The sequence below is a fragment of the Drosophila miranda genome, chromosome 4 (genome assembly GCF_003369915.1).
Source record: "Drosophila miranda strain MSH22 chromosome 4, D.miranda_PacBio2.1, whole genome shotgun sequence".
NCBI lineage: Eukaryota > Metazoa > Arthropoda > Insecta > Diptera > Drosophilidae > Drosophila > Drosophila miranda.
In genome coordinates, this window is record NC_046677.1 from 14,823,206 (window position 1) to 14,847,104 (window position 23,899).

Genomic DNA, 23,899 nt, shown 5'->3' on the forward strand with positions numbered 1-23,899 from the left:
GTGGAATCCGTTTGGGTTTCTACTAAAATATTTATTGTGGTGCCTTGCTGGTCAGAATGAATCTTTTTTGACCCCATAAAATATTGATCTAGAAAAACATGGTAATGAGCAAGGGGTATGACGAAATAGTCCATCAGTTTGAACAAATCTGTTTCCTTCATAGGCAGATGTCTAAAAAAGACTTCCATTCCCCCAAGAATGTTTTTACATTGAGTATTAGAATGGTTTGTGAATCTAAAAGTTCATGCCTAAGTTTTTATATGGAAAATCAATCACAAAGTGCCTACAGATACAGATTTTCCTAGAAAATGTGCTGTCGTTAGGCTTAGGTTTTTCCGTTGGCCGTTGGCTCTTAAAGAATGAATTTTAAGTGAAATTCTGCCATTAAAGGTGCCATCAAAACACTGGATGGCCCTCTCTGGCCCCTCTCAGTCGTCACCTGCTACGACTGTTTGCAGCTTCTGTGAAATCCCACTTGAAATGTGTCAACTTTTGTCTACCTCTGGCCCCCTACCTCTGGCCCAGGAAGAGTTATCTGCGAATTCATGGCTCAGGTGAGATGCGTTGCTCAACTGGTTGCCGTTGCCGTTGCCCTGGCCCTCGATGAGTTTGCTGAATCTGCAGTGCAGTGCCCGCCTCTACCCATAAAAGTGTCGTGTCCAGACCAGCATGAGCATGAGCCCGCTATATTTCAATTTAGGGCGTGTCTTAGATCTCAGTGTCCGCTATTCTCGCGCAGCTGGCCAGAGAGACAATTTAGCGAACGATTCCCACAGTAACGAAATCTGTGGCGTTTGTGGGGCATGGGACAGCTGCCTGCTGCCTGCTGCCTGCTGCCAGCTGCCAGCCGAGGTGTCCCCAAAAGCCTCAACTCCAGAGGTAATCTGTGCAAAATGTGCTGGAAATTGTGCACAAATTTGGCATCGTTGACTCATTCCCGTGACTCATCCCGAGGTAATGATATTTCACTGGGCTTCAGGCTTTAGTGTTTCCATTTGGCCAGATGTGCGAATGCTGTACAGATCATCGACAGACTGCCATGGAGTGAACCAGTGGAGCTTCAATGTCTTAATTCTCCAGCTGAAATATATTTCTTGGAATTGGGAATATCTTCCCCTTTGGTTAGGAATTTTTCTGCACTAATGGACTCTGAGTTGGTCTGTCTTGTTGCATAATTAATCATAGTTCTGATGAGGAAATTAATGATAATGATAGTTATCTGATGGAACAAACAATAAAGTATTCTTGAAAGAATGTGGAGCACACTTGTGGAAATATTCGTATTTATTCGTAATTTTATTTATCTAAATTGTTGTGAAAACATTCCATTGGCACATGTTTTAGATTTATTGCCTTACACCCAGTAGTTGAAGAGGGGTTTGGGATATATTAGACCGACTACCGGAGCATAAAAGTAGCGCCGCGTCCCTTGCCGCGGCTCGTTTATATATTTTGCTGTTGCCACCAATCAAGTCTGACTCTTCAAATGATTTGCCTGTGAAACAGATGATAAAGTACTCATCTGTCATCATATTCGTCATACAGATCCTCATCATTGCCACATGTTCAATTAATAATAATGTTTCAAAGGCACAACTCCATTATCTGATTTATGAAACATATTTGGCATAATCTATAATAGAATTTCTGTGGCCTCATTCATGAATTTCAACAGCAATGAAAGGGGGCCCAGCATGAATATATAATAGTTATGCTTAATCCACAGAACCACAGTGGCTCCCACCTACATATATAGTATACGCCCTGGAGCCACCACAAGCATCGGTGGTTCAGTGGTAGAATGCTCGCCTGCCACGCGGGCGGCCCGGGTTCGATTCCCGGCCGATGCAACCGAATTTTTTTGTGTTCGTTCGCTTTCTTTTCTTTTTTGCTGCAAGCTTTATTATTTTGTTTACAGAGAGTCGTGCGCGCGGGGTTCATGCAAATGTTTGCGACTCTTTGCATAAATTAGCTTTAATAGGGAAATTCATTGTGTGCCGCCCCTCGACGAGATGCTGGCTGTTAAATTGCTCGAAATGTCGCAGAGTTGGAAAGTCGTTAAGAGAATGCTTGCCTCCTCCTTCGTCGTCGTCGTCGTTGTGGTATTCTTCCCTAAGTAGGGTCGGGCCCTGAGGCAATTCTATTTTTATGCGAAAGAGTCTGTCTAATTTAAAATTACTTTTCGCCCGTCCTCTCCTTCCCCCCGTCTTCCGATCACTGATCTCCAGTGAATGCACGGCTCCAGAGAGTATTCGCATGCGCATGCTTATCGGGTTATTTTCACATCGGGGGAAAAACACACACACACACACACACAAAAGCGAATAAAAAACGACGTTGAAACGTGTTTTGCATATTCGAATGCACGCTCGAGGCTGCGGCTGGCATTTCTTCCACTAATTAAGATTTATTCAGCCAACATGCGAGATATCATGCAATTAAACCCCTGAGAGATTTATCAAAATTGATCAAAAAAAAAAAAATGGTTTGCATCGGCCGGGAATCGAACCCGGGCCGCCCGCGTGGCAGGCGAGCATTCTACCACTGAACCACCGATGCTTGTGGGAAAATCAACCAAAATTTTCCACTCGACGAGGAAAATTTGCGATCTTCGATGGAGCCTCGCCAATTGCAAATGTAACCGGATTTATTAGAAAAAAATTAGATTTATGAAAAAAGGCTTAGAAAAGCAGGATTTTTCTTGGTAGAGAACTAAAAATATATTGAGTAAATGTTGGTCTTGCAAATCAGGCTGATTAGCAGAAGTTTTAGAATATAGGAAAAAAAATATTTGCATCGGCCGGGAATCGAACCCGGATCACTCGCGTGGGAGGCGGGCATTCTACCATTGAACCACCGATGCTATAATTATTGTTAATCCAAAAGTTATCGACAAAAATTTCGCTACGATCGTAAGAGTGTACGGGAATATATTCACAGATTATCTTTTTTAAATGCCAACAATTATAATAAAGAAATGGACCTTTGAGATCTATAATAACCCCTTTGGACGTAGTGATACTTCTTTAGACCAATCTCCTGGACATCCTCCACTATATGCTTATTTTTGTGGAAGGGTGTTTTCTCCTATGAGTTGGTAACAAGAATATCGATTTGAGTGATGCATGAGCTGGTAACCAAAACCATTCTGTCGGATTCGGTATTCACTCCGTTCATTCAATTAGAATCAGCGTCTCAGCTTTCTCATTACATCAAATCACTCGTCCAAAACGGACTGAACGATCCGGGTAACGTCATTCGATAATTTCTGTTTTTTTTTCCTCGCTCACTCGTCTTCATATTATGTTTCGAGTAATTTCATAGGCTTCGAAAGAAACTTGCTGATTTTTATCCACAATGCTCGCACCACACTCGGTTTTTAGGGATTCGGGGTGATACGAATCTGACGGAAGGCAGGATTCGCAATGATTGAAAGCATTTAAGAGGAGTGTGATTGTATGAACACGGTGGATGCATGCAGGGCTCTAAAATCTATTACTGTTGAGTGCACCTTTTTGAACAACAATTTAATATTTCTTGCAAAAAATACAATAAAAAAAACTTATATGCATCGGCCGGGAATCGAACCCGGGCCGCCCGCGTGGCAGGCGAGCATTCTACCACTGAACCACCGATGCTTTGGTGAGTTAATTTTCCCGGAATAGCTTTACGAATGGAGTTGTATCTTTTTGTGGCTTGATTAACTTTCGGTTAAGTTTGCGAGACGTGCTATAAATGCAAACAACTTCGACACTCTCATAAGTCCCTAAGTGAAACGATAAGAGGGGGTTCTATTGTTGGATCTCTTCTGGGTTCATTGTTCCTCTTATGTATGTCCCAATCAGCACACCCATAAAGAAAAGTAATTCCCGCTAATTGCACGCCGGGTGATCGCTCTTGATCACATAATCTGAGCACTCTTCAGTATTCGATGGACACCTCTATGGGGCAAACGTGCCTGAAATAAACCTACTCAAAGCATTTCGCTGTTGACCAACCCACACGTCTAGCTGGCGCTTACTCTCATCAGGTTGGCGATATGTTCATTGGCATAATTGTGCAAGATCGATTGAATCGTCGGCATTTTCTCACCTCTTTGTATCGCTGAGATACTTGGCAACCCACGCACTTGAATCGGGAACGGATTAATCTGTGAGATCCGGTTACTTCACTTGGTAAATGGTAATGCTTACCGATGTCTGGCCCACGCGTGTGCAAGTTTCTTAAACGAAAGCAAAATCGTTACCCGATTAGAGCTCGTTACTGTTGGAAGATCTCTGACATTGAACCTGTCTGCCTGCCGCTTCTTAATCGTTGGTTGGTTGTTTTTTTTTTTTTAGTCGTGTTTTTGCTGAAGCCCCAGCCCAGCCCCGTCGATGACATTGGCATTCGTGGCATTGTAAACTCTTTTTTCGGCATCGGCATCGGCATGGGCATGGGCATACTCGTTCACGTTCTCGTAAAAACTCTCATTGTTTGTAGTTGGTACTTTTTGCCGCCTAGACTTGTACTAGCCATTTATGGCTTCTGGCGCTGGCTTGTTTTTGCGGTTAGCATTGAAATACAAGCTCGGCTCCAGGCACGAGCACAAATTACCTAAAACAATGTACGAGTACGGGGTGGATGTCCAAGACGGGATGTCCCGTGTCTCGGGTCCCGGGTCCAGCTGGGACAAGCCATGAGGTCAGCTTTGGGCACTGGACAAAAGCGAGTTGTGTGCAGCAGCCAAAGAAAACAAAAGCAGCAAATTATGCTAATTATTCAAAGAAACCTGTATCTCTATCTGTACCGTCTGAGAGCTATAGTCACAAGATATACACAAGGAGAGCGAAACTAAGCTGAAGAGTTGACAGAACAAAGAGAAGAGAGAAATTCACTCAAGATTAAGAGAGAGATCGCATACAAAAGCTTTGCAACATTTTAGATAGACATATACTGCTTTGATACTCTCTGGCAACATTTAAACTCTTTAAGTTTCTTCAAACACTCTCTGGCAACATTTCAGTGCGTCTACTGCTTGAATTCTGCTTTATCACTGCATATCAGGTTCAGACACTTGCCGCTTGTGCAAAGATACTCTTATTGTAATGCAAATTATTAAGAAAAACCTGTATTATTTTATGATAATTATTCCGCGAAACCTGACTCCGTGTCGGCAGATTGCTTGTTTTATAATAAGAAGCACTCTGATATGGATCTTTCAAAAACTTTCCAACGGTTTGAACCGCTTAACCGATCTATAGCAACATTGAATCTCAAACAACTTGCGGACGCAAGACAATCTGAATTGTCATGATAATTCCAATATAACTGTACATGTACATATATGTATATAGTATGTTAAGAGATTCCCTGCACTTGAGCTTAGAACTGTCTGTAATTCGTCTTCTAATTAAACTGCTTGAGCACTCTTTGGCAACATTTGAGCGCGAACTGCTTATAAGCACTGTTCTCTGCACTGCTTAGCGACTGCTTGCCATGCTGAGGCACAGGTACTTGCCACTCCATCTGGTCCACAAACAGGTGTTTCTGTTTTAGCATGAATTCCTTGGTTCCTCCTCCTTGGTTGCACCTTACGTTGCACGCTAAAAACGGAAACTGGTTTTCTTTTGATTTCATTAATTTGGTCAAATTATGACATGCTGTTGCCTGTAACTCTGCATCTGAATCGGGCTGTGGCTGGCTCTGGCTCTGGCTCTCGCTCTGGTTAAGGCTCCGACACCGACTCTGGCTCAGAGTTTCTCGCGCTTGGTTCTTTTTCTGCGCTCCCTGCCTTTTGCCGGCTCAAGTGCATTGATAGCCTGAAACCAGAGATTTTTTGCTTGGAATATTATCATTTTGTTTCCGCAGCAAGCCTTGAAATAACATTCAGACTTGTGCTACTTCACAGTTAATTCAGAACTCAATTCAAATGTGTTTTTAACACCAGCAAAAAAAAAAACAATTCCCATAAATGTTTGGTGTTTGTGCGATTCCATAGCCATACCGGACGTTCAACTTGTTTCGTTTCCATTTTTGGCCACGTTTGATGTTCTAAAGAATTAAAATCACACTCGAAACATGGGTCTCGCTACTCTATATCGTAGATTTTTGGGTCGCGATAAATCTATTAAAAAAACTAAAAAAGGAATAAGTTGGAAAAGCATCGTATCCTTTGTCCCACGTAAGTGAACATTTTCTTGGTCTTATCAACTTTTAGCCCGCTGCCTAAAAGTTGGCAACATCTTTTCATCAATTTTCCTTGGCTAAAATGAAAACATTTGTCTTGTTCATTCCAGAGAAACGTTTAAATGGAACCACAAAGGCAGCAGCCCCGCCTGCAACATGCACTCTTAACAACACCAAGGGAGCTGCCACAAAGCAAGCTGCCAGTGCAACACAAATCAAACAACCATCGCCACAAGCTAATCTTAAAAAAATTACATCCGTTAAGAGCTCCCCAATTGTTAAGATATCCGAAGGTAAGTGTCAAAGGGTCGAACATTATAATAATTACAGCCGCAGCAGCGATGGCAAATCCAAATTGGAGCACCTCCAATCGATTGTAACCCCATTATTTGTTTCCTATTTCCCTTTTCTGGGTGTACTATTTTTTTTTTTTTTTGTGTCGTGGTCGAACAAAGTGAAAGCATACGAAATTCAAGTCCAAAATAATTTCGTTACCAATCGAATTAATTTTTTTTTTTTGGTACCCTTTGTCTGTCGAAAGCCGCCCCACAATCACACAATGGACGTGCCACAAAAAATACGTTTGCTAGCAATTGCAAAACGGACTCCTGGGGACAAAGTTTTGGGGCTTAAGAGTTGAACAACTTTTGTAATTAATATTAATGCAGCTAATTAGCCATTTGGGGATAAGAGGCCTCAGCCACACGTCTGTCTGTCTGTTGGCCCTGTTTCGACACCTGTGCGAGTGAGTTTTCAAATGGAAAAGTGACAATATTGCAGTGGGCTGAGGTGTGTATGCATATTGATATTCCATTGGGGATGGTCTGAGTGTCATTAATGTGTGGTGATTATTTTTTATGGCTCTCGTCTATACGACTTGTTTAACTTATTTGGTCGTATTTTATTTAGTGGTTGCTTCTCTAAGAGTGGGTTTGGCTAGACGTGTGCTATTTATTGTCTGTGTGTTTTAGGAAGAAGGCACTGTAAATAATACATTGGCCACTGGCACTTAGAAAGAAACCTGCGAAGTATGTGCAAATTTATGAAGATGTTGTCTCTACCTTTGATGGCAGTAGTCGGCAATTTCTTCTCTAAAATCACATTTTTCTTGAATTTACTCATGCACTTACATTCATACTCACCTGCAATCACTCAAGGCTTTAAATAAAATCAGTTTGAGCCGGCAAACGCCTCGTTCGGACCTCGATCCCAGTGTTAGAGGCTTACACGCATACATACTGGACCCGAACAGAGGCGAAAGTGAGAACTTCCAGCCGGAGAGGCCTTTGGATCTGGGGATTTTCATGTATGTTACGAGTATGTACCTACTTTCCCAATATATTGGTATCCATAACTCTGTTTTTTTACTATTATTCCCAAAGTCTCACTGGAATCCCATGATCGTAACATTCTTACATCTTTCAATCTCAACTCGACCGTTGAGTAGCCAGTAAATTAAGCGGCAAAACGCCAACTTCTTGCCCCAACTTCTTGCCCAACTCTTAAGATCTCGCACTCATGGGGTTGCCCCTCTGCTGCTTACATAATCGTGTGCATGACCCCCACACTGGCTCTGACTGTGACTGTGGCTGTGGCAAGTGGTTCTACATAATGACCCACACACGCACAAGCAGTACCCCCTGCACGACCACCCCCCACCCCCCTCTGGGCCGGCTCACAAATGTCACTGCTTGTTTATGCCGCTACGCGTTGCCGCATTAACAAAAAATTTGCTTTGATGTTCAACGAGTTGTCGTCGCTGCCTTGGTTTTTTTTTATTCTGGGCGTTGGTGTGCACTCCAGCAGTGTGCCCCCTGCCCCACCTTCCGCTCAACGCCCCTTTGGCTAAGCACTGCAATGTTTTGGCTTATTTGAAGTTAAATTGTTTGTTAAATGTTTTAATGCCTGCTTCTTCAGTTTTTGTGGGAACCCAAAAGCCGGGCCCAGTAAGTGCTCAAACGACTTTCTTGGGGCGCCCCCGCCATGTCTCTCTGTCTGACTATTTTATCAAATTTTATTTATTGCTTTCACACCAAGCAACCATTTGGGGGGAGTCGATCAATTAAGTTGTCATTTAGTTTTGATTGTGCGTGATTGTGGCTCCCGGCCGGCCCGCATGTGAAAAACTTTGTGGGAAAGTGCAGTTTTCTATGGCAACGAATATGGAATACTCTTGTTAGGATATACGTAATATAATGATACTTCTTGGTGCAAGAAGGCAGTTGTTGCCTCATTCAAATAGGACTTAATATTAGTCTATGTCTTTGGCTTTCATTCGTTCTTTGTTGAAGTTCAATCCATTCTAATACTGGCTTGTTCTTCCGTTATACCTATTACAGACCCTCTTTCTAACGCCTCCTATCCTCGTACATAACCCCTTTCTAAAGAGTATTTCAAAAATAAAATCTTTGAAAGGCACGCAAACTCTTTTTTCGCTAGGTTGCTTTGGGTGTGTATCTGTGTGTCTGTATGCTTGCCCCATTATCTGACGGCTGGTTTCACTCTAATTTATGGCCTACACTCGGCACACAACACCCATCAAGTTCATTGATTTCGCTGTCGTCAGTCGAAATGTGTGGGCTCTTAATGGCCATTTTTCACGCTTTTACTCAATTAATTGACAAATCTCCTGCTTTTGTGTGTATTTTTCGATAGTTAACGGCACGCTTTGGCTGTCATTGGAGCAGCGATTGAAAATATTATCGTATCATCATCATAATCTATCATGGGCTTTGTATTTTGCCATTGCATACTATTAATAATTTTACAATTGAACTGCAACAAAAAGTTAATGGCCGACTCTCCCAAGAAATCAAACACCCAACACGCACATTTCCAGTATTTTTGCGCTGAAAAGACTTTTACTTTTCTTTCGCGCAATATCTGTATCTGCCATGCGTAACCCCCCACTGAAAACCGAACAAAACAATCGAACGAAGTCGTACATAAAGTCATTACGACTCGTACAATGGCCATCCAGTATGTAATGAAACGTTTCCATTTACAATTACAAATTACAATAACTTTGCCATTCATTTGGGGCCCACACAAGTCTGGCCTAAAGACGTCTAAGAAATATTGCTGTTGTCGTCGTTGGTGGTCGGTGGAAACACTTTGAAGATCGAGGTTTGGCCAGTACGTAGATGCTTTCTATGGAAGTGTCATTTATCTTTGAGGAAATTGTGTCAGTAGTCTGAAACTATCATCTTGTGTTGGCTCTTACAGAGGAGTATCTGTAAAAATATGTCTGATTCTTTGAGAAGAAATTCTCAAGGCAGAAGAGAGCGTTGGACACCTCACTCAGGGCTTTTTTTTTGGGAGCATATCCCATGCATAAAGAACCACTGCACCGTGTCGTATTTTCCCAACTTCTATTCCTTTTGCCTTCTTAAAATGTTATCCACAAATATATCAATCATTTCCCTCTTCAACTTAATAAATTCTCGCTTAATTAATCCAATATGCTAAACCTCTTAAAACACATTAACATAATTTTGTAATATTTGAGATACAGGAAAAAACTTTATTGAACTGTCAGCAAAAATATTTCACAAACCTAATTCGCATGAAAAATGTATGCAAGCCAAATAAAAATACATAAAATAACTAACCAAAAGATTTCTTCTCCCTGCTGTATTGTGGGCTTATTTGCACACAAAAAACTTGGCTAAAACCGTAGCCAAATATTGCATAAATTGTTGAGACCGAGGCTCTTAGGGCTTGTGTAATTTCGTGTTTGAATACACTTATTTTCTAGCGTGAGAATTTGGTTTTCTGGTAATTACGAATAAATTTTGTATTGGATTATTATTTTTTTTTTTTTGGCCTAAGATATACAAATAAATTCGCAAAATTGGTGTAGAGGGAAGTAAAAGACGCTTTCTACAATTAAACAATTGTATTTGGGGTTTATGTAAGTCCCCGAACTCCCATTAATCCGAGTCTGCCGCATGACAATTTTATACAGCATTTTTTAATCAATTGGGAATCATATAATTGATGGATTTCTCTGGTTTTTTGGGAGTTAATTGGGTTTATGTTTGATTTCACGAATTAAGGTCAAGTTTTGTATTTTTCCATTCAATAAAAAAAATGCCATAATTATTCGGGTTTAATCTGCATAAACTTGATAAGGTTTTACAGCCCCAGCCCCAGCCCCAGTCCAAGCCCAAGAGGTTCTCTAACTGGAGCGTGGCTTTTAATGAGCTGTGGCTGCTCTGCTCTTTCGTTCTTTGTCTTTGTCTGTACAGGTAATCAGACCCAAAGTTTTCTATTTTCATGTACGAGTATATTTTGCATACTCTCATATGACAGCCAGTCAATGGCCAGGCCAAAACGACAAAAACTACTTTTGCTGTTGGCCAAGTGTGACGCGAAAGTCGCGGCGACAAAGTCCATAATTACAAACAGCGATGTGCGGCAACCTTTCTTTTCAAGTGCCATATTCGAAGAGGGCACAAAGGAAGGAGAGAAAGGGTTAATTGGCCCAAAGAGTGCAGATATTGTTTGATTTATGATTTATTTGTATTTGGAATTAAAATGCTGCATTGTGCTTTGTTTCGTATAGAAATTAGGGGTTATATTTGGCTTTCATTTGATTTTGGGAAATTTATTTTCGACAATAATTTGTACCTAGAAAAATCATTCCAGAATCATCTGGCATCTGGCTCTAGGTCTGGAAATATTTAGAGAACAGTGTAAGGAAAATATACCTTTCTTTGAGGGCTGAAAAGCTAGAATATATTCCTATAAAACAGATACCGAAAACCCCTAAATCATTGTTCTTAATTGTTCATATTTCTCTGAAAATTCAACCATTAATCAAGGCCCCCCCCTTTTAGAAAGATTTGCTCTAGGTATGGCGCAATTTTCCTTCTTTATAAATCTTTGGAAATTTGTTCGACATTATTTGAAAATACTGGACAAAATGGGCATCTTTCTGTCTCCATCTGTCTCTGTCCTCCCTCGCACCTTGGCATCCATTTGGCGTATACAATTTCTTTGATGTCCATTTTGCATTTCACTTTATGTAAGCCTCTGGAAGTTTTTGCGAATTGCTTTATGCGGTTTTCGTTTGTCGCAGTCGCTGTTGAAGTCGCGTTTGAAGTCGCGATTGGAGCTGGAGCTGAAGCTGAAGCTGAAGCCGGTGCCGGCGTCGCCACCATTTGTTGCTTGCGGCTTGGGGGCCTAGACGCGTTAGTCGCGCGCTGAACTTTCAAACAAACAGACGTGTGCGGGACCGTCGCTGTGGTGTTTTCTTTGTTGTTTCTTTTCTATCGTTGTGTTGGGGGCTCGCTTAAGCGGCCGCGTATAACGCTTTTACAGTTGGGCAAGCATTGGGTGGTCGCTGATTTGCGCTCCGTGGCGCTGCTCGAGTGCGCGCATGCCCCAAAAATGGGCCTCAACGAGTGCTCAGTGTTCTACGGTTCGACACAAAGTCTGAATGCGACTAAAACCGCGTCCACGTCCACGTATTCGTTGCCAACGGCTGTCGATGTGAAACAGTTTGAACAAATGTTGAAAAATCATAAGAATCTGCAGGCAAAGAAGTACAGCTACAAGGATTATCCGAACGATGTGAAATACGGGAAAATCTATGCGGGCATCGGCTGTGGCGCGGCAGCAGCCGGAGGAATAGGAGGGGGAGGAGGAGCAGGCGGCGGTGGCAGTGGCATCAAAAAGCTCTTCAACAACAGCCAGAACCACAACAACAACAACATGAATGTGGGAAAAGGCAGCAAACTGATGCCTGCCACAAGGATACCGACCACCAAATCCATGATTGCCTCGGGAGCAGCAGCATCCGCAGCAGCATCCTCAACGACCGCCAACGACATGGATATGTACCGTTCGTTCAGCAAGAAGAGCTCCTCCTCGTCCTCGTCCTCGTCCAGCAGTGCCTTTCTGTGGAACTCCTTTCGGATGCCACGAAAACAGAAATCCCTGCTCTCCGATAAGAAACGAAGTGGCGGCGATGCCGGTGAGTGTCCAAATGAAAGAAACAAAAATCAATTTCCATTCAGGGATTCACCCTTTTGTCAATTGATAATCGCCATCGGTCTGCCGTCGGCTGTGACCCATTTGAAGATATTTTTTCTGCCGTGGTTCAGAGAACAATGGGGATTGTTTGGCTCTGGCCGGCGGCTATTTGGTTAACAAGAGTGAAAGATGAGACGAGCGATCTGAATTGGGCCCACCGACTCTTGTATAATTTGAAAATTGCTTAGGCATGACCCACCACAAAAAAAAGCATGTTGCCGCTCCTCTGCAGATCCCCAATCTACCATCTTCCAGTCTCCCATCTCCCAATCTCCCATCTCCAGTTGTAGGGCATACCAAATCGAGGTTCCAGGCGTTACATCAAGTCTTGTTCTGTTTCGTCTCTTGGGACCTTAGCGCTAAGTGTTGCAAATACGATTTTCGTATATTTCTTGGTTGTCTTTTTTTCCATTATTTCAGCTTTATTATGAAATCTTGTTTTGCTAAAAATAAACCACAGGAAAATACAAAAAATAACATTTAATTGCTCAAGTTTTTACTATTTTTCATTTGGCAAGTCATTTATTTGGATGGCTTTGGAGGTTTGGGTCTTGTCATCGCATGGAAAAATACGACATGATTGGACAAATGTGCAGAGTTGTAATTAAGAGATTTCAGAAATTGGGGGTTTAATATCGTTTGGGATTTGATTGTTTTGTGGGGAGCTTGTGTACAAAGTTCAAGAAAGCCAAGACCATGGCTCTTATAGTGTTTTTCCCAGTCCAAAGGTAAACGTTTTAAAAGATAAATTGTTTTCGGAGATGGTATCTGCCGCAGAGCTGCCTTTTAGTTTTTCCCCTCCCAGATTCCCATTTATATTGCCTCTATCCACTGTCCCCAATTCTAATCCCTATCTTCGAGAGCATTAGAAACCTCCATTGCAAATGATGGCCCCATTTCTGCAGCATCATTTTGCCAGATTCCTTAACTGATGGGCAGCCTTAGCGGGCACTTTGTGGCTCATTCAATATTGATGGTTCTTAACACTTTTACACGCCGTCCAAACATTCGTTTTGGCCAACCAGTGCGCATGCCCCCCCGCAACGCATAGGCGCAACAAGAATATGTGGCAGCCACAAACACAGACCTTATGGGCCGGTTGGTATCTCCTCTTCTGGCCTTCTGTGGACCGTTATTGATTTTTTTGGCACAAGATTGCAAAAGTTTTGCGTCTGGTCCTCTCTAAGGGTCCTGTGCAAAGTCTCAAGTTTTTCTGTTCTGTTGGATGACTAACAACCCCGACGACAATGATGTGGATGACTCATCTCCAGAGCTACCCCAACAACCCCAACAACAGCAATGGCAACAGAAACAACACTTTCTCACTCACTTTCTCTACCTCGCTCCCTCTTGCAACTGTGTGTGGCAGCATAATAGAGGCAAAAAAAAGAAATGCTTTGGAGTCGAAGGTAAAGATACTCTTGCAGATTTATCGTACGTATGGGGACCATATTTTGATGAAATTCTGCTACAGCTCTTGTCTTTTTGTGGGATTATCTTCTAGAGACTAGATAGATCTCATGGAAGTACCATCATATAAGGTATAAGGCATGTTCATGGCAAATCTTCAGTGAGTTGGGATTTGAATTATGGGGAGAGTAAACATCCTTTCAGCTCGGAAAGCAGGAGTACCCTTTGCAAGAGCATAAAAATTGCATAATGTACTTTTTTCCCCTCCTGTCGTTCTCTTCTATGAGAGAGTGCGCGCGTGTGTGTGTGTGTGTGTGTGTGTGTGTGCGTATGTTGCGGGACATTTGACACACTGACACTCATTGTGTATGAGATATGACAGCCACAGGAAGAGAACGCAGGCGCAGTGAGAGAGAGGGAGAGCAAGCTTTATCAAACTGTTATACACTGATTGTTTACAGTGCTGACCAAACTGTGCTGTGCAGCGCGCATTTTCGATTCATTTCGCTTTTTTGGGGCATTTTCAAGTGGAACCGAGTGATAAAAATTCACTTAATGCTTTCAAAATTCCCCGCCAACGATTGACTAATAAATCTTTGTTCGCACAAAATCACAAAATTAATTAATAAATCGAAAATGTGGAGGGGAACGAAATGTGAAATACCGAAGACAATTAAATCATAGCTGTGCTCGGCGTTCATTAACGGTACTGTTGCGTTTTTGGCGCAAACAAACTGTGACCACACATGCCTCCAGCCCAGGCCTCAGGCCCAGGCCAGCAGATAGACAGTCGGCTCTAATGGAGTCAAGTGCAGGCCTCGTAACGGCAACGGCACCACAGCAGCGTCAGAAGTGGCAGCACGATAGAGGCTGTGCAACAAGAAGAGGCAGAGGCAACGCCAGAGTAGAGAGCAGCGTCTGTGCAGCGGCAAGTCCAAGACCAAGTGGTGGCGGCTTCTGTGCAGCAGAGCACAACCAATTGTTGCCACAAGCAGCAGCAGCAGCAGCAGCAGCTGCAAAACAAAACACCAGAGAACAGACACAGCAGAGCAGCACTGCAAATTGATTGATCAATGGCTTTCAGTCTCGAGATGTGCCTTGGCCCCGGGCCAAATTGTCAAGCGGCCGGCTAGTGGCCAACACGGGGAGACCGGGGCGTATGCGCAATCCATTTCCAGGCCAAATGCAAAGATAAGCCCCGCATTGAACTTGTTTTCTTTTTCACTGGCAACCCCATAATTAAGGTCGAGCTATAAAATATTTATGGCCAACACTAATCGATTCCAAATCGGCTTAAGAGAACAAAGATTGCGGGGTTTCGGTACAGTTTTCCAATGGAAATGGGTTGATCCATGAGCGAAGATATAAAATGATAGTTTAGCAAGAGTATTAATGCGATTTTGATAACCTAAACTTAGGCAAGAGGTTTTGATTTGCATCTTAATGGGATTTAAAGTATAATCCACGGAGAAGCTGCGGGTTTTCCAATAGCACAGGGCTCTGGTTGGAGTTGGGTTCTTCTGCGCTCTCAGCTGTGAAACAAACACACAATCTTCGTATCTGATTACTATTTCTTCATTCAATTATAATTGTGGAATTAGTTACACCTTTTCTGTGCTCTCAAAGATTAGCTATGTGCTGTTTTTTATATTTTTAAGATCTCCACCCAATCCCACATCAAATTATGCTATTAAAATAATTATAATTTCATAATTTCGCCTGAAAATTTTCAACAATTCGCTTCGCTGCCAAACTTCCAATTTGCGGATTATTATTTGAAATTTTGTGCGTGGAAAATTTAATAACTTTTTTGTGCGCGCTTCCTCGCAGTCATCTCGCAGTCTTTCTTCATGTCTGCACAAAGCCAAATGCGTATTTCTCTTTTCGCCAATTTGTCGCGACGCTTCGTGCCTGGACTTGGACGGTCTTAGCGGACCCATACAGACCCAAGACCCCAAGCAAAACCCAACACAAAAAAAAACTATGCCAAGTGTTTTTTATTGACTTACGCACAGTGCGACGGGGTCTGGTCTCTCGCTGCCGCTCCCGTTCCCGCTCTTTTCTCCAGTGTTGTTGGCTTTGCAATTAACACTTGTTGACAAGTTCACTGGGCCAGGCCCGGGCCAAGCCATATACATATACATATATGTATTTGTAATTGTATTTGTGGTCTCTGCTGTTTCCCACTGGGGCGTGGGCGTCGCCCAACAAACAGCTGCTGGGCTGTGACCCCACTCTGTCGGGCTATGATTTTGTGGCATTAAATTTTGATTTATATTGGGTCCATTAATTAGACGCCAGTCTGCAGTTGAATCCCAGTTGTATTGTTGTATTTTTCGAGGCTACTGTAAATGAAATGACAGAAATTAATTAAATATTGCTCATGCGCCTAGTGGCCGTCCGCCTGCTAAGGCAATTAAGTGACCCTCATTGATGCACCATCCCAACAGCCCAACAGCAGCAGCAATATCTCTACTGTATGGTCATCAATTCTCCATTGAGAATAGGTCTCTTTCTCTCCCTGACGTCAGAGTATGACTCTTTTTTTAATTACGCGCCTCGGGACGGGTCTGCTTATTGTACACTTTTTTCGCGCTGTTCATTAATGCTGTGCACATATGTACAAGCATGAAAGAGTATGACGTACACTGAGGATAATGATTGAGTGAAATGATAGAATTCTGAAATCCTAGATGGATCTTGAAAATGTACTAGGAAATCAAATTTAGACCATCATGAGCTACAAAAGTATAGCTCTCCTATATAATTGAGGCTATTTTTAGTAAATTGTGTCTTTCAGAATTCCCCAAAGTTTACTTTGCATTAGTTTATTGTTTTAAAATGAAATAAGTTATTGCTGGAAGTGGTGCGAGAGTGAAACTGCTGCTGTTTTCCTAATTTTCCTATTGAGAAATAGTCGTTGTCATCCCTTTATGACACAATCGTAGAAAATTATCTAACTTTTGTAACTGTCATGTGGAAATATGGCACTATAAACGAAAAGTGTCAACAAGCAGTTTACTTTGAAGTGGCAAAGCAGTTGTAGTAGAGTAGAGCTCTTAAACAAGCACCTGTACAGCTGCTAAGCAGTGTTTGGAATCGACAAGCAGTATTTTCTTGAAAGAGGAGGGAAATGGCGGTGATTATCTACTTTTCAATACATTTTCTGGCAGTGTCTGATCAGCGCCTTGTGGCGATCATAATCCACCACATGGTGAAATCAGCGCCACAATTAGCAAATGCTGCCGCTGCCCCCAAACAAAATATACAGCCAATGAAGCCCACGAACAACGACGATCCCCAAGCGAACGGCGAACAACGACGATCCGATACCAAACGAACAACGACACGATTGTGAGCGACTCGCGCCTCTTTTTATTTTGAATTAAATTCATTAACAGTTTATGTTTAGAAGTTTGCGCGATTGTATCGCCAGTTTCGTATTTAATTTGTGTGCGGATTGTACGGATTGTACGGGGATTCGGCTATGGCGCTACGCGTGTGCCAATGAATTGCAAATTCGAAAATAAAGATGTGAATCAATAAAAATAGTGTGCGTGTGCATTTTTGCGGAATTAAAAGGGCTTCCCCCGCCCCAAAGGAGGTGCATTCTCTCTCTCATTAAGGATGTCCCCAAGTGTCGGCAATTAAAATCGAATTCCCTCGCCTCCATCGATTCCTTCCAAGTCGGGAGAGTCTCCGCCGCGCAATGGCTCTGTTAATTGAATGCCTTTGGCCACATTAAACCAAATAGAGCGGAAGCAGTGTGCAAGTACCGTAATGATGGAAATGTACGAAACGGGTGCGGGTGCCGGTGCGGGTGGTGCTGCAGTGGTGGGTGGTGCTTGTGCCGGTGCCGCTGCCGCTGCCGGTGCTGTGGGTGATTGTGCCATAGTCGTCGAGTCGTCGCTGCTGGTCGCCTGCGATTATGATGAGCATGCCGAGGATGAGGGAATTGGCGGTAAGGCATATCGTTTGCATTTGAAAATTGAACTGGGAATACATATAGAGGGACCCCAAGGAACATAGTATAGAAGACGGATTCAGATTCAATTGAAACAGAATTGTGGTCCATTTCCATCCTCCAAAATATGTGTTACATTTTAATTGCATTTTTACAGGGAAATATTTTGCATAAATTTGTATCATAAATGCTGTACATCTGTTGATAATTTTCACAAATTTTCTGCTCTTGACTTTGCGACGCAATTTCCGAATGTCTCAATCAAAAAAACTTTTAATGCACTTGGCGCCTGTATATCAACAAAATATTGTGCAAAATAAATAGTAGAGGACTACCAACAGCATTAAAAGCCAATCGCATATAGCAAAAAATTAAAACGAATATTATATACTCGCGTTTTGACGGCTGGTTGGCCTAGAGCGTGCCACAGAACAAACATGAATTTTGGCAAAAACATTGAGTGTGTACCCTGTAACCAATAAGGGTGGGGGTATACGAGTATGAAAGAGGGTAATCGTATGGTATTCTAGATAAAAGATAAACCTATCCTAGATCCTTTGTATCTTTTCAAAAACCTTTCCCTAAACACAGAAAGAAAGTTTTTAGATCAAAGATTAGATAAATCACTGTGATAAATATATAGGTATTAAAGAGATATTTAGAGGGCACAGAAATATATCAAAATAGATAGAATAATTAGCTAAAAAGTTGTATATTCATGGATTATATTTGCGCTGATTAATATTGTCCAGGGTACTCCCCATTCTCTACGTATTCATTTGACCACTCTTAATTTATTATTCTCTCTCTGTTTTTAATCATTTCCACATTTCCTTTGCTCACTTATTGGCTTTCCAGTCATGAAGCTCTTTTTTTTTTGCACTGCGGTCTTCTCTATCGTGGGATTTTTTGTTGTTGCTGTTTTTTCTGTTTCTTTCCGCTGTGTGCCAACCGCAAAAATAATATGAAAAAAATATAAGTACATCAATCATATACGCAAACATTGAAAAAATCATAGACATATACGTATCTGCATGCCCCAGCCCCAGCCCAGCCCCAGTCCCAGCCCCACTCAGTCATGTAATGATTAATTAGACAAATTCGGTTCGGTTTTTATTATTGCATTATTTTCGTATCTGGCATTGTATCTACATATCTATTGGTTGGCCAAGAACAGAAGCATTGTTTTCGTGCACATCTTATCTAAAAATAATCATTAGAACTTGAGCCAAAAACGAAACAAAAAAGTATGTTTAAAGTCTTTAAAGATAGGCGAAAATAAATGGGAAATGCGCCAAGCCAGACGACGACGACGACTCTACGACCTTGAAATGTGTGTGCCTTCCTATAGGCATTGTTGTCCAGACACAGTCGATACACCACAGAACTGAGTGAAATGAAAATCTTCCCATAATTCCCCTGATATGTGTCTTTCAACACTGCCCCCAACTCTGGCAGTTTGAAGCAATCTCCCTGTCACTGTTCCATCATAAAAGACTTTGCCTTTAGTCGTGCTACTGATGGACATTTAGCAGAAATCGGAATCGGAATCGATCGTGTGTCTATAAGATATACATCCGTAGAGCGACCATCTTCTGGCCTGATTCTTCTTTGTGGACGCTCTTTTAATGTTTATCCATTGAGAGTTGTTTACCAATGACCTGGCTCCTGGCTGCGGGTCTTTTTTGTATTTTTCCTCACTGTCTGAATGCATAATTTAGTGCAAATAGTGTTTACAATTTGTGTCATTAAGGATGGGCTTATTTGAATTGGTTTGTTTATGGAATAGATTCAATTAAAGGGAAGTGTTTCGAACACATCACATTTGCCGGGATATCATGATGGCATGTGTCTTCCTGCCACAGAATGGAAGTACAAGAAGAGATATTCTATCTTTCATTCAATTGATGTCAGTTCCAAATACATAAGTAAACTATTTTAGGGGGGAGCCTAACATGTTTATTAAATTACATTGCCGTCTCATCTGGAATACATGCTTTGTTCTTTTATACGAAATATTATAGAGAAAATGAAGCGGAAAATTACATTTAATTCGTTGACGTCAATCGCAACCACATTTTCTGTTTGCAGATCATAAAATAATGTTTTATGGATTAGATTTCCATGGAATATGTTGTTAGAATTCGCTTCAGAGAGTAAAAATAAGCCTAAAACCATATCCGAATTCTAATCAAATTCCTCTTCTTTCCTGCATTCTTTAGGTTTTTTTTTTGTTATTAAATTTTTCCTTCAAATACTCATGTGTCGAGTAGAAATTTGCACAAATTTGCGGCCTGCCACTTGACTCTCGCCCACGGATAGTCGCGCTTGGGGCCAGAGGCCTGTGCTGTGCCTGTGCCTGTGCCTCGTTGCTAAAACAATTTGTTGTTAAATTGCAATTAAAGCAAAGCACCAAATGGACTGACACACACAGCAATAAACCCCAAAGGCTGACGACTGTCTGTATTACACTATGCTCCCCGTATACCCTTTCCTTCAGCCCCCTTTTCCCCCCAAAGTGTCCATCGTTGCGACCTAAGCGCGAAATAAAACAGAGGCAGCGCACAATGGAGAACGATAGACACAGCAGACACTGAGGAGATTGAGACAGCTACAAATGCAGTGAAAGAGACAGCCACAAACGATAGAGAGAGAGAGAGAGAGCGAGAGACAAGCGACGTTTAGTCGTCGTTTCAAGTCGTGGCAAGTAGCGCTGTGTCGAGAGTCAAGTGTTTTTGGTTTTTTTGTTTTTTGGTTTTTGAGCATTTTCCAAACGCAGCTAATTGAAATGCCAGTTTCGAGTCGTTGTTGCTCGTTTTAATTACGCGCATTTCCATTTCCATTTCCATTGGACGGACATGTTTTTTGTGGGTCGCCATGGGTTAAGACAGGTTGGCTGTTGCTTTTCCAAAATTCACTAAAATGGCTAAAACAACAATGAGCCGCAGACGGAGCCAGTGGCAGAGCCAGTGGCAGCTGCCTAATGCCAAATAAGATATTTTGGAATTTCAATTATTTTGTGTCGCCCAAACGTTTGCACACAGAGCCGGACAGTGTCCGTCCAGGCAGCTGTCCGTCTCAGTGTCACAGCATCACACGGCCCACTGTGCAACGTGCACCGCGAGAGACTGCCAACACCGTCCCAGTCCCAGTTCGACACATGTTCAGTTTTTAGCTGAAAACCCAACACCAAACAAACCCAAACCCAAACCAAACCGTCATTATGAGCTTGGCTGACCGAAATCGAACCCAAACCGAACACAGACCCCATGTGCCAACCCTGGCCATTCAATGGATTTTGATGTTGATTGATATTGTATGGGGGAGAGTTGTCCAGGAGGTGGATGCATGCCGCAAGGCACACGGGGGAAAACCCCCATAAAAGAGTGAGAGAGAAAACGGAAAATAGTAGCTGCTGTTGGAAAATTAAATACGGAATTTGCATTTACTTAAAGTTGAGTGAAATTTTGTTGAATGATTTGTTGGGGATTTGAAGGATGTTTAGATTTCGGCCACAATGGAATCCATGATTACATTTTAATAGGTTCCAAACTAATTATATTTCTACCTAATCTTATACTTTTTATTGGAGACTTAAAGTGAATTCTATTGGGACTTCTGTCTTATGTGGACTCCTTATTTCTCCTCTCTATATTTCATATAAGATGAAGTCAAAAGCTTCCTTCCATCTAGATTGGGAAAATCCATGCAACACTTTTCACACCACGACAAAAAAAAAACACACATTCGAAGGAAGAAATTTCTGAATGAAATCACCCGCCGTTGAGTGTTTCCCAGTGACAAATGGTCTGGGAAATGGGAAATGGCTGCATTGGAACTGTGAAAATAGAGAGCGGCGGCCATATAACTACTGAGGTGGTCGGTTTCTGTGCCATAAAATCGTCCAAATGGAATGGAATCGCATAGTTCACTCCCCGCGAGTGGTCCCTGCCGCACACTGCCACCCGTTGTCCCGCTCGGCTGTCACCAGATTGAGCCTGTCAGCAACTTGTTGCGATTCGACAGGGACCAGCGGAGAGAGAGTCGGGCCGTGAGAATATTCTGGCTGAAATTGTTGGAAATTACGCAGGCTACGAGGTGCCATGGCAAATATTCTTGGCCTTGCAATTAAATGGTCGTAGCTAATGTCATTTAATTGCCTAATTGCCATGCGAAATGTTCTGTTTCTTGGCTGAAACGCGGAGAGCCTGTCGTGTGCCAGACCCGTTCGAGTCGTGCGACATTGAGGAAGCACAGGGAGAGGCGGCATCAGGTGTGCCGACTGCTCCTCAATGACTTTCTCGAAGGTTCCTCCATTAATAATTGCTATTAAAAAATTTCTTGGAAGAATATTCAAGAATTGGGAAATGCCAAAGCACTTTCATGGGCCAACAAAACAGATTGACCTTTGCTCAATTTTGCCCCAAAGATCAGTCTCCTAAAAGATCATTGGCCGATCGATTGGCACAGATTTAAGGGGATTCTTCCAAGACACCCAACACTTGAACACTTCTCAAGCCAGTCTCGTTTTTATGGAGTTTCCCGGGCATGGTATCGTTTATTTATTGGCATTACACAATCTTTAAGAGGCGGCTAAATCCGAAAGTAACATTTTGTCCACATCCACCTGCCACAGCGGCTGTCGTCGGCTAATTCATTAATTGAATTAATGCCTTGATGGCTTTACTGCAACGAGCAGGTTGTGTTTTTGTGCAAAAATTTATGAAATGTCTGGCAGTGCCACCGATAAGAAGAGTACGCGTAAAGGAGCTTCCTTTCCGAAGCTATGAAACGATCCATGAGGGGCTATATTCAATGTAAATTGGAATGTAAACTACCTTAAGTTTCGGTGACAACCCACACTTTCATTTGACAATGTTGCAAAAACCAGTTCGAATGGAGCTGCCTTGGTGACAAGGCACCTTCGCTTTCGATATTTGAATAATCATCTCGCGGTAATGATCTTAAGTCTGGCAGACAACTCCGGAAGACAGCACCGCCCCTTTCATTAGCGACAAGTAACAAATTTTTCCTGGTGCCAATTGTCATATGAGACATGTGCTCCGCTCCTGGCAATCTTGTTCAAACATCGGCAACTTTGTGTGCCGCCTTGGCTCGTACTCGGAAATTTATGTGGTAACATAAAACCGTCAACCGTTGTCTATGGCAGGCACATGGCCGTATGCTCGTAGACCAGGCCGGGAGACAGCTTCAATTTGGAACCGCAAAACGGCGCGTGGCTTGTAAGGAAATCGTGTAAATTATGGACTGATCGATGGATGGATCATGCCGGTTACTGAACCCCAAACACACACCTCTTCCTGTCTGTCTCTCGGCCTGGGCCTTTGGGGCCTCCCTATCTTGGGGCTTGTCAAGGCCAATTTGTTGGCTAAAAAATTGGCCACGCATCCTCTCTAATTGACAGCCTCGCAGCTGGACAGAGACCGTCTGGTAATTGATGATGATGGAGCCCCAGCAGCAGCAGAAGCACCGGCACCAGCCCCGACCTATGGCATTACTGGTACCACTTTTTGGTGTTATGGGTGTGGCAGCTCTTACACCTCGTAGCGGCATTTGCCGAAGATTGCCATGCCTTGCTTTCCCTTTTGTCAATGGAATTATGCAAAAGGAAAATTTATTGCCATTGCGGTTTTTAGGCACGAGGCAATTACTCATTTTTTTTCTGCTTGACGCTTGGACGAGTTGCTGGAGTGGTTCATCGTTAGATGAATCATGGCCTACCTCATCCTCATGATCGTTAGCTCATCTTCAGCCTCATCTTCGACTTCATCTTCATCGGGGAGCAGAGTGTGTTAACTCATCATCGAGGAGGAGGGAGATCAGTTAATGAGCAGAGACTTTCGCCACTCGAAAGTTGCGTAATGTCACTATCTGAGGGATAGGCTTTGGCCAATCTGTGGGCTACATCTCTTCATCTTTAACACCTTGACTAATGGCATTTTGATATCCCGTCTCGCTCGTTGCAGAATCCCTGCGTTCTGGCGTGGATCAAACGGAGTTGCAGGAGCTCAATGGACAGCCTTCGACACCGCCAATGCCAAGGGACTCGAAGCGGGCTTCCCTTAGCCAGGAGTCGCTCTGCGTTTGCGGTGCCGCCGCTGGTTGCAATTGTCAGACGGAGCCCAAGCTCAAGAAATGCGAATGCAAACCCCTTATCAATACCCAGAAACAGACAGGATCTGCGGCAGTCGCAGCCAAGGAGGAGATGCTCAAACAGGATGAGAAAGATCAGGAAAACAAACCCCGTAATACAACTAGTAGTAAAAATAAGGTAAGATTTCATATAAGTAAATGGAT

General features: G+C 42.7%; 1 protein-coding gene and 4 non-coding genes across 10 annotated transcripts in view; 2 read left to right on the top strand and 3 right to left on the bottom strand.

Moving 5' to 3' along the window:
* The window catches only part of LOC108162309 (filamin A-interacting protein 1-like), a 101,630-nt gene that overhangs the window by 70,853 nt on the left and 6,878 nt on the right, over window positions 1-23,899 (top strand). For 4 of the 6 annotated variants that reach the window (XM_017296978.2, XM_017296979.2, XM_017296980.2 and 1 more), the window contains 2 exons: window positions 6,279-6,461; window positions 23,569-23,873. In XM_017296978.2, coding sequence (XP_017152467.2) covers window positions 6,279-6,461; window positions 23,569-23,873 — 488 coding nt within the window. Of the gene's footprint in view, window positions 1-5,888; window positions 6,164-6,278; window positions 6,462-17,163; window positions 17,579-23,568; window positions 23,874-23,899 lie in introns of those variants that run through there. The other 2 variants (XM_017296982.2, XM_017296983.2) reach the window with 2 other exon arrangements.
* Window positions 1,780-1,850, top strand: Trnag-gcc. The gene has a single exon. It is a non-coding gene; the product is annotated as a tRNA-Gly (tRNA).
* Trnag-gcc lies at window positions 2,489-2,559 on the bottom strand. Its single transcript has one exon. It is a non-coding gene; the product is annotated as a tRNA-Gly (tRNA).
* Window positions 2,793-2,863, bottom strand: Trnag-ccc. Its single transcript has one exon. It is a non-coding gene; the product is annotated as a tRNA-Gly (tRNA).
* On the bottom strand, window positions 3,568-3,638 carry Trnag-gcc. The gene has a single exon. It is a non-coding gene; the product is annotated as a tRNA-Gly (tRNA).